The 9,760-nt window shown below is 38.5% G+C and overlaps 1 protein-coding gene across 1 annotated transcript; it reads right to left on the minus strand.

The window, feature by feature from the left end:
* Positions 1-2,027: 2,027 nt before the first annotated feature.
* On the minus strand, positions 2,028-5,946 carry LOC103468962 (claudin-4-like). The gene is made up of 3 exons (XM_008416383.3): positions 5,074-5,946; positions 4,088-4,230; positions 2,028-3,052 (listed from the first exon to the last, which is right to left on the minus strand). The coding sequence occupies exons 2-3, from the start codon at positions 4,217-4,219 to the stop codon at positions 2,549-2,551; spliced, it is 636 nt and encodes a 211-aa protein (XP_008414605.1). The 5' UTR covers positions 4,220-4,230; positions 5,074-5,946; the 3' UTR covers positions 2,028-2,548.
* Between the last annotated feature and the right edge of the window lie 3,814 nt (positions 5,947-9,760).

A 9,760-nucleotide genomic window follows, 5' to 3' on the forward strand; every position in this document is an offset into this window, starting at 1 on the left:
GAAACAGGTTAGAGGGTTGTAGGTTAGGAGGGGAAGGCCAAAAGTTGTAAAGGGAAAAGATCACTAACCTTCCTTGTGTTGTGGGGGATGAGGGATCCAGGTAGCACAGTGGAAGAGACAAGTGGCACACCTAGGGAAGGACAGGACTAGGAGGCACAGGGGTTTGGGCAGGCAGGACAAGACAAATGTATCCGAGGGTCAGGCGAAGAGCAGTGGTCAGGTCACGGAAAAAGGGTCCAGTACTTGCACAGGCAGACAATATCCAAGGGCGAGGCAGGAGGCAGACGTCAAAAGGCAGAAACAGGGTCGAGACCAGAAAACAGAAGCCAGTGAAGAATCCGACGTGGGCAAGGCAAGGCAGGAAAATCCAAGGGACAAAAATGTGTTCGTGATCGTGGTCAGGTCAGGAAGAAACGCTGGATATCTACTCACTCAGTGGCTTTCAAAAATCTGGCACCGTCTGCCTGCCTGAGAGCTGAATATAACTGCTGGTGAACAGGTGGAAGACATGAGCCTGATTGTGCTCCAGCGCAGCAGCATGCAGGTGAACCAGATGAGCTTGATGAGAGGAGTACTGAGGAGAGAAACATAGCAGGCAGACGGGCCAGAAACATGACACCACCAGCCTGAACCGTTGATACCAGGCAGGATGGATCCAGGCTTTCATGTTGTTGACGCCAAATTCTGACCCGACCATCCGAATGTCGCAGCAGAAATCCAGACTCATCAGACCAGGAAACGTTTTTCCATCTTCTACTGTCCAGTTTTGGTGAGTCTGTGTGGATCGTAGCCTCAGTTTCCTGTTCTTAGCTGCCAGGAGTTTCACCCGGTCTGGTCTTCTGCTGCTGTAGCCCCTCCAGGCTCAACGTGTTCAGAGATGCTCTTCTGCAGACCTCGGCTGTAACGATTTGACTTACTGTTGCCGTTCTATCAGCTCCAACCAGTCGGCCCATTCTCGAACATGCACATACATCAGTGTACCTACAGTTACAAATTACCTCCAGATCAGAGCTGAAAATACATACACACTGATTAACATAAATTAATAGTTGGAATAATGTAAGTCATTCGATTAATTTCTCTCCACAAAATGTATCCATAAAATCCCTCCTTAAACTGATATCACATGCATGTAAGAGGTTTGTAAACTTAGTTTCTTTAAATTACATTTTCCTCCCAGGTCACACCTTCACTCTCTATACTTATTACATTTTGAATATTCTTTGGATGCATATTTTTTTTAGCTTTAAACATCAACTTATATTTCAGTTACATGAGTTTTTTCTTAACATTGAAATAAGTAAAGAGGAAAGATATTGCTTATCTTTATCAGGTGCTGCAGTTTCTTCTATTTATTCAGACTTCAAACGGTTCATAGACTGAAATAATGATCTAAATGTGGTTCGGTCTTCTCTTTTACAACTGAATAAGGAAATTCAAAACTGTCTAGACTTTTTGCATCTACAGTAGTTTCCTGTTTTCAGCAAATTGTATCTTGAGGGAATTTAAGTTGTGGGACAAAACATTGTGTTTCTTCTTTTTAAGATGACATGCACTGTTGCAGACTTTATGCAAAAAGTTTTTACTTTCGCTGTCAAAGTTCTGTGAGCCTCACAAGATGAATATAAACATCTATCAGTATTTTAGATCTTTTTATAAATCAAATTAAACTAGACTTTGATGATCTTTATAAGTTTTACAAAGTAAGGAAATTCTTCAAATTAGGAGAAGTTATGTATTACCTGCAAAAACAGAAACATCAGATAAAAAATTCAGACTAGATTGCAACATCCAACAAATACTGCTGTGTTTGCGCCTACATGAAGAAAACCCTCTAAATATGATTTCATGACAGACCAACCCAGACTTGAGCATCATTTTACATTTCAAGCAACATGTTACAAAATGGTGCTAACAGCAAGTCAGAAAAACCTTAATGCTGCATTTTTCTGTAAGAGAGATTATAACGTAGCTTTTTAGCCTCAAATTTTATATTTAAAAAAATGCAAACTGAATCTGTCTTTGGTGTTTTTCGATACATTTTATTCATTTTTCCATACATATCTGTAGCTGACGAAGCTTTAATAATTTCTCGCGGTCAATGTACAAAATGAGAAACAAAACCAGTTTTATGAATAGAAAGTAATGCAGAAGCCTGAGAAACACAACAATGAAAATGTTTCCTGAGGAAAATCTGGTAGGCAGCAGAGAAATCATGAACATAAAATGGACTAAATCAGCAAACAACACGATCATTTGGGTTATTGTCTTGTAACTTGCCTGTAACAATCCATGTAATATGTCATTTGGCTGCTTACAGAGTCTTCTTCATATGTCTTTTTCATCATTATGTCACAAATTTCTAGAAAATTCATGGAAATTCAACTATTTTGCCAAGATAGAAAGAAAAAACAGCTCAGAAACTGTTTGAAATAAAACTTTACAGAGCTCATGCCTTCCAGCACCAACTGTTAAAATTATGGAAATAATAATCAGATTCAGATATTATTAGCATAAAGTATTTACAGGTTCTGGTACCACACGGCCTCTACACGTAGTTCTTGTTTGGCGCTGAAGCGCTGTTGCTGTAGTACTTGGCGGTTCCTCCGGAGCTGCCGGATCTGGGTCTGCTGAAGCAGCAGAGCAGACCTCCAGCCAGGAGCATCAGTACACCGGCTGCCCAGCCGATATAGATGCACGCTCCCATCTCTCGCTTCAGGGAGTCGGGCACCAATTGGTTGTGGAAGTCTCTCACAGTGTTGTGTGCCGACCAGCTGACGGGGATGATCACCAGCAGGCCGGCCAGGATCTGGCCCACTGCGGCCACCAGGCTGATTTTGGGCTTGACCTCTTCGTTCTGAATACATATGGTGAAGTCGGCACCGCAGAAGAGGATGAGGAGGCTGAGCACACTGAGCATGCAGCTGATGATGGTCATGGCGCGGGCGGCCTGAAGGTCAGAGCCTAACTGCAACAGGGAGTCGTACACTTTGCACTGCTGCTGCCCAGTGCTCTGCTTCACACACTCCATCCACAGACCTGCTTGACTCTCCTACACCCAAAGACGCAGAAGCAGACGTTCACATGCACTGTATAAAACGCATATTCTTCTCATTTCCTGTATTCCAGGAAACACTGTCAAACTTGTAAGCAATCTAGGAAAGGCCAAATGATGATGTCAGGACTTTGTAGGTTTCTGATGAATTCACAAGATTTTGGTTAAATAGAAGCAAGTTTGTTGCTTTGTTCGGAGGAAAAAGGTAGAAAGCTTGTAAGTCACAGAACATCAACCAAACTTGATTTATATTCTGTGGATGTTTTGCAGCACGAGGGACTGGTGCACTTCACATGGTCATGAGGAAATAACTACGTGGAAATGCTGAAGCAGGAACCCAAGACAGGAAGTTAAAGCTTGGGCTCCAATGGGTCTTCCACTTGGACAGCGACCCAAAGTATGCAGCCATATTAATTATCAATGGACCACTGTATGTGCTGTACAAATGCCCTGGAGCTCTGCTTGGGTTGCTAGGTAACAGGCGGAATTCCACTGGGGTTGCTAGGTAACGGGCGGAATTTCACTGGGGTTGCTAGGTAATGGGCAGAATTCCACTGGAGTTGCTAGGTAACGGGTGGAATTCCACTGGGGTTGCTAGGTAACCTGTGGTGCCTGTTGATCTGGAAGGTTTTTGGAAGAACACATTTTCTAGACATGAACTTATTGCCCAAAAACAGCTGGATGGCTTTTTTAAGCTCTTTCGGCTGTTTTCAGAAGTTGTTGAGACCAAAATGTTAATACAAAAACGTGCAAAATGTGAATTTTGTATCATAGGTCTTATTTAAGAATGTTCAGTATGTTTGACCTGAGAAGTGAAGATTAAAAGGCAATTTAAAAAACTATTTTCTTCAATCATTGTGGCATTTACTCAATAAAACAGGTCTAAATGACCTAAATGACCTTAAACAGGTCATTTAGACCTGTTTAAGGTCTAAATGACCTTAAACAGGTCTAAACCTACAAAAACATAACTTTTCTCATCACTTGAGTCATAAAATATATTTTGTTGTTCTCTGAATCATAAATGCTTACCTGCGCCGTCACAATGTTGTTTCCTATGAAGGCTGACACTTTCCAGAGAGGAAGGGCACAACAGACGATGACCCCAATGAGCCCGACGACCCCGAAGGCCACACATGCCATCTGAACAGCTGACGATCCCATTCTGGAAAAAACTACATACATAAAGGTAAAATAAATGTTAAATACCAGGGAAGTTTGTTTTTTCTTTTTTTCCTCTCTCTCTCTTTTTTTTTTTTTTTTTTTTTTTTTTTTTTTTTTTTTTTTTTACAAATTTTGAAATTGTTAGGCATTAAGATAAGATTTTCTAAAGCTACTTGAATTAAAAACAATGTTCAGAATTAATCTTTCATTGTTTCACTCATTGTTACAGTTAATCTGTGTGTTTGTCAAAGCTTCAGCTGGATACACTCCCTCAGACAAAACACTTATTATGTGGTGCATGACGCCACAGAATCTGGTTTAAGCAACGTTTTCAAATCAGTCGTGTCCAGACAGGCCTGAGATCTCCACCCATTAAAGGCTCAGCCGCTGCCTCACAACGTCCAGCAAGAGAGATGCAATTAAAGAATAATTGTAACTATTTTATGAGTATTTGATCACATCAGGGTACCTGAAATCAGACTTTTTAATACCAATGTGTGCAGAAGAATCAGTCAGATTTGATTAAATGTTAAAATACCTTGGATTATTCTTTTTTGTTATCAGACAATAACTATTATTTTTTGATTAAATTGAGATTCTTTAAATCAGAAATAGTAAAGAATCAACAACCCATATGAAGGGTGGCAGAAAAAAATGTTAAACAATTTAATTTAATTTAATTTATTTAGTTTTGAACATTTAAGGCAAATATAATCTAAACTGGATGATTAAATTCCAGAGTAAAAGAGAAAAAATAACTTATCAAAGATTCTTTAAAATAAATACCTTTTAAAAACATTAATTTCTTTATTGTTTTCTTAATGCTCTTTCTCATATTGCATGAAAAGACTTACCTATTTGTCTTCTTTGAACACCTGTAGAGGTCTAGAGGTTTTTGTTGAAGATGTTTTCTGATGCGCGGCCGTCTGGAAGCTGCAGTGTGAGGAAACAAACGTTACTTATAGAGGAATGTCAGGTGTAGGTGGAGCTATCCTCCAGCCTGAGAAACACTGAGGAAACATGGAGCTGAAACCAGTTCTGACCTGTTCATGCTCCCCTCTTTTTTCCCCTCTTTTTGGAAACGGACTTCACAAATTTCCTAAAAAACAAAGAAAAAAACAAAATGAAACAAAATCTCATGCATGTTTTTATTCTGTTGCAACAATGATGCCGCGTAGTTTCTCCATTTGTATCCATCACAAGTTGGAAAAAAAAAAAAACTCTACGTGAATCATCTGGATGATTGGCAGTTTTCCCCATCAGTTCACCCAGGCGGCACAAACAAATCCCACGCAGGTTTCCATAGCTATCCCAGCTCCCTCCACACCTGTCTGTGTGGAAATTGATGACGAAGAGGAGGAGACGAAGACGAGAAGCGGAGACCGTGAGGTCTTGACTCATCCAGTTGGTTTCATGGATCACGAGAAAGATGAATGAAGAAACAAGGAGGAATGTCGGCTTTAAAAATAGACGTGTTGGTAGTTTTGGTTTGCATAACATCAAAATCAAACATTAAAAATAATCTGATAAAGAGAAAATGTAGAAAAATTGAAAGTTTTTTATCCTCAGTATTTTTAGCCTCAGTTCATTAATGTTTTGATTTTTAACAGTAATGATTCTGATTCTCACTTTGAATTAATCTGATTATTTCTGACATCGGACATTATTTAACTTATTGAGAAAATAGACTTTTAACCAATCTGGCCAAACGTTTGTGCCAACTTCCATCCACCATTAGAGATAATTGATAAAGTCTTTGTCAACAATAGGATTGAATTTCCATCCTTTGTTCTTCAAATTAAAGACTTTTCCCAACATAAATTGTCTGTTTAATCATCTCAACTCAACCTGAGTTTTATAAGAAACTTTGTTTTTTAACCATTCTTGTCTGGATTTGAATGGAGTTTATTGCTTAAACCCTGAAAGACGAACTGTTGTAATATTACAACATCTTTATTTCAAACCACAAAAAGTACAAATATTGACCTTTTTTCTGTTTCTAACCCAAACTTGGAGATTAAACCTCATTGATCAAAGGTGGAACGCTACTGGAAATTAGCCAAACAGCTCTGGGTCAAAACCAGTTACATTTACTGGAGTCATTTTCTTATTTTCACCAGCAATAATTCACAGACATTGATTCTTACTTTGAGTTAACCTGATTACTTCTGATATCAGACATTATTCAAAAAATAAGGGAAAAGACATGAAACCGCCCCGGCCATGTGACGAATCGGCCATAAGAGATAACGGAGTTGAATGTTGGTATTTTATTCGTCAAATTGTTGAGTCAACAACTTAACTTGAGTTTGGACTTTTGTAGGAAACTTCATCTTTTGAACAATTAAAATCTGGATTTGATTGTTTTTTATGCTTTTGTTCTGCTACATAAACACAAGCTCACTTCAAACCCTGTACAACATTTCTATTTCAAAGAAAAAAGGAACAAATGTTGAGTTTTTTTTCTGCTTTTTGTTTCTTTTTTAACCCAAACTTTGAGATTGAACCTTATTGATTGGAAATCAGCTAATCAGAGTTGGGTGGTAAAAAGTTACTTGTAGGAGTAGTTTTACTGCGCTGTACTTTTTTGCTTGAGTAATATTTTTCTGAAGCATTGCTATTTTTACTTCAGTAAAATTTCTGGATACTTTATGGAGATTAACTTCAATAAATGAAGAAAAGTGTTTTAAAAGTTAATGAGATACAGACACAGCTATAGATGACATTAAAGTGCGACTTCTTGTTTGTTTTTCTGAAATCTGATTTTTTTTGTGTGTGGTGTTGTCGTGTTGTTGTGTGATGGATGGTTGTAACTGAAACTGGAATTTTGTTGTCTTTCTGACAAGGACAATAAATTATTCTGATTCTGATTCTACTGAATTATGTGACGACAGTCAATTTCTGGTTTTTATGACTCCAAAGAGACTCACATGCACAGAAGCAGAATGTTGACATCACAAATCAGCGCCGCGTTTACAGCCGTAACGATGCTGTGTCAAAAAATAAGATAAAGAAAGCTAAAAATAAATAAATAAAAGTACTCCAAACAGCAACAATGTTTAGCAACAGTATGAGTTTGGGATTGTGATGTGATGCGCTTCACTGATGGACTCCATTAATAATTTCATGACTATGACTTTTTTTCAGCCATTTTTACGTCAATCCGGCTTCTTCTGGTGCAGAATGATGAAGCACAGTAAGGATGTAAAAGTCGGATTAATAAAGTCGGATTATTCAGACTGCAGACGACTTGAAAACAATCTGATATGTGTCTGAATTAGTTCCACATATGGAAGTGGAACAAATCAGATTTTGTGGGAGGTGGAAAGATCAGAATTGGGTCACATATTTGGCAATAAAACCTGCTGTGTGATTAAACGACTTTAACAGCTGGATTAAATGGAAGATGACGGATGGATGGATTGTGCTGTTCTCAGCGGGCTGCACAGTGGCACAGTTGGTACAGCTGTTGTCTTGCAGCAAGAAGGTTCTGGGTTCGATTCCCGGCCCCGGTCTTTCTGCATGGAGTTTGCATGTTCTCCCTGTGCATGGTGGGTTTTCTCCAGGTACTCCGGTTTCCTCCCACAGTCCAAAAACATGACTGTCAGGTTAATTGGTCTGTCTAAATTGTCCCTAGGTGTGAGTGTGTGTGTGCATGGTTGTTTGTTCTGTGTTGCCCTGCGACAGACTGGCGACCTGTCCAGGTGACCCCGGCTCTCGCCTGGAACGTTAGCTGGAGAGGAACCAGCAACCCTCCCGACCCAACTAAGGGACAAGGGTGTAAAGAAAATGGATGGATGGATTGTGCAGAAACTGAACATCTGTTTTATTTTTTTCTGTGTAGAACTTTCTTCATCGCAGGGATGAGTGGAAACACAGTTTGTTTCATTCATGAGAGACGGAGTCCTGCACCTTATCAGCTCAGACGTCACTGAGACGGTTTCCAGACGCTAAGCGGCTCCTCGTTGAGGAGCTTTGTTTGTCAAAGCACCATCAGGTCAAAAACTAATTTATGGATATATGACCTTTGTTTGCAGAATCCTGCAGTACGTTGATAAATATTCATATACTACGCTTTATTTCTGACAAAGTGATCGATCTCATTAAAACATCCTGAAAGAGGAAACCATCACCGTCAAGTTGAAAGGATCGAGGGCCACAAAATGCAGATAGCTTTTTCTATTTTGGTTTTTAAAAATCTGTTATTATGTTTTTCAAACATGTTTCCCTTCTAGTCTAGACAACTGTAAATAAAACATTTTTATAAGATTAAAAAAGTTTGATTTCTGCTTAAAAGGGAGCTGGAAATCATTGAGCATAAAACCTGTAAACGACGTCCTGAATGCCGATTGGTTTCCACAATCTGTGGATGTTTTGGTTTGTATTTTCAGTAAGACAAACGCGACGCTTAGCGCTCGTTCTCCATGTTTTTTTATTTAGTCACGTTTTCCCAAAATCCACTCTGGAGTAAAAAGACTGGATATTTAATATAAGATTTAATTAACTCTTTTATAAGATATTTTAAAGGCAGTGAAAAGTTCCCTGTACGATTATTTTATTAGATAAACTAGAGCTTGAAAACCAAGTTTGCTCAATTTTTAGGTGCACAAATGGCCCCCGGACCAAACTTTGGACACTCTTAGCTTAACGTAAACCTTGTGCCACTTTGTCTTATAACATTTAAAGCGTTCATTATTACACTCTTTGGCTCATACAAACACATAAAGCTCATTAACGTAAAGTTGCTCAGTAAAGCAAGGAAATATCTATCCCTTAAGCCTAAGGAAGACTGAACGCATTCCTGAAAAGATTTTTTCACTGCAGCTTTTCTGCAGTTACACCTCAAGTGAACGGCATAAGATGTTATCATGAGAGTCAATCCAAGCCGTAATACAACCACAAGCTTGAGAGTCTGAGTTGCACAGACCTGCTAATCTGGTTCAGACGTGCTGGAACAAAAGTTGCAGGACAGTTGCTCTTGAGGAGTTGGAGACGGCTGATCTGCTGAGATTAGGCAAAACGAATGTCCTAATATTCCTCTCTCTGGATGCGTCAACGTTGAGAAATGTTAGAGAAGACTAAGCAGCAAAGAGCTGCTATATAAAGTAGAAGAAATGTCAAAATGTGGGTTTTTTACTAATGAGATCAGTTTATCTGTAGTAACAGATTGTAAAGCTTTAAATATCTTTGTGAGCGGTTATACTAATAGATGAAGTGTGCATGATTATGTTTTGTTTTAATTTATATATTAAATGCATAAGTCATGTTGTTTTTAAATACTATTTTACTTTACACAGGTGTTATTCTTATTTTTTAAGAGAAAATCTAATTTCTTCAGAGGATAATTAAAGCATTAAACTCAGATATGTTCCATTTTTATAAATTAAGCATTGTCTAATGCAAATTGCATTTGGTTTCTTTCTAAATTGAATTGACCACTTTGAGATTGAAGAATTCAAAATGAATTACCAATCAATAAATGATAATCTTGCTAGCTGGCTAATTGAAGTACAATATATGGATTAATTACACAGACGACAA

Source organism: Poecilia reticulata, chromosome 8 (assembly GCF_904066995.2).
Source record: "Poecilia reticulata chromosome 8, P_reticulata-male-v2, whole genome shotgun sequence".
Lineage (NCBI taxonomy): Eukaryota > Metazoa > Chordata > Actinopteri > Cyprinodontiformes > Poeciliidae > Poecilia > Poecilia reticulata.

Bases quoted from the DNA above. Each gene is read 5' to 3' on its own strand.
- LOC103468962 (XM_008416383.3), bottom strand. From the start codon at position 4,219: ATGGGATCGTCAGCTGTTCAGATGGCATGTGTGGCCTTCGGGGTCGTC. The intron at 3,053-4,087 runs GTAAGCATTTAT...CTTTGGGTGTAG, and splicing joins ACAACATTGTGACGGCGCAG to GAGAGTCAAGCAGGTCTGTG.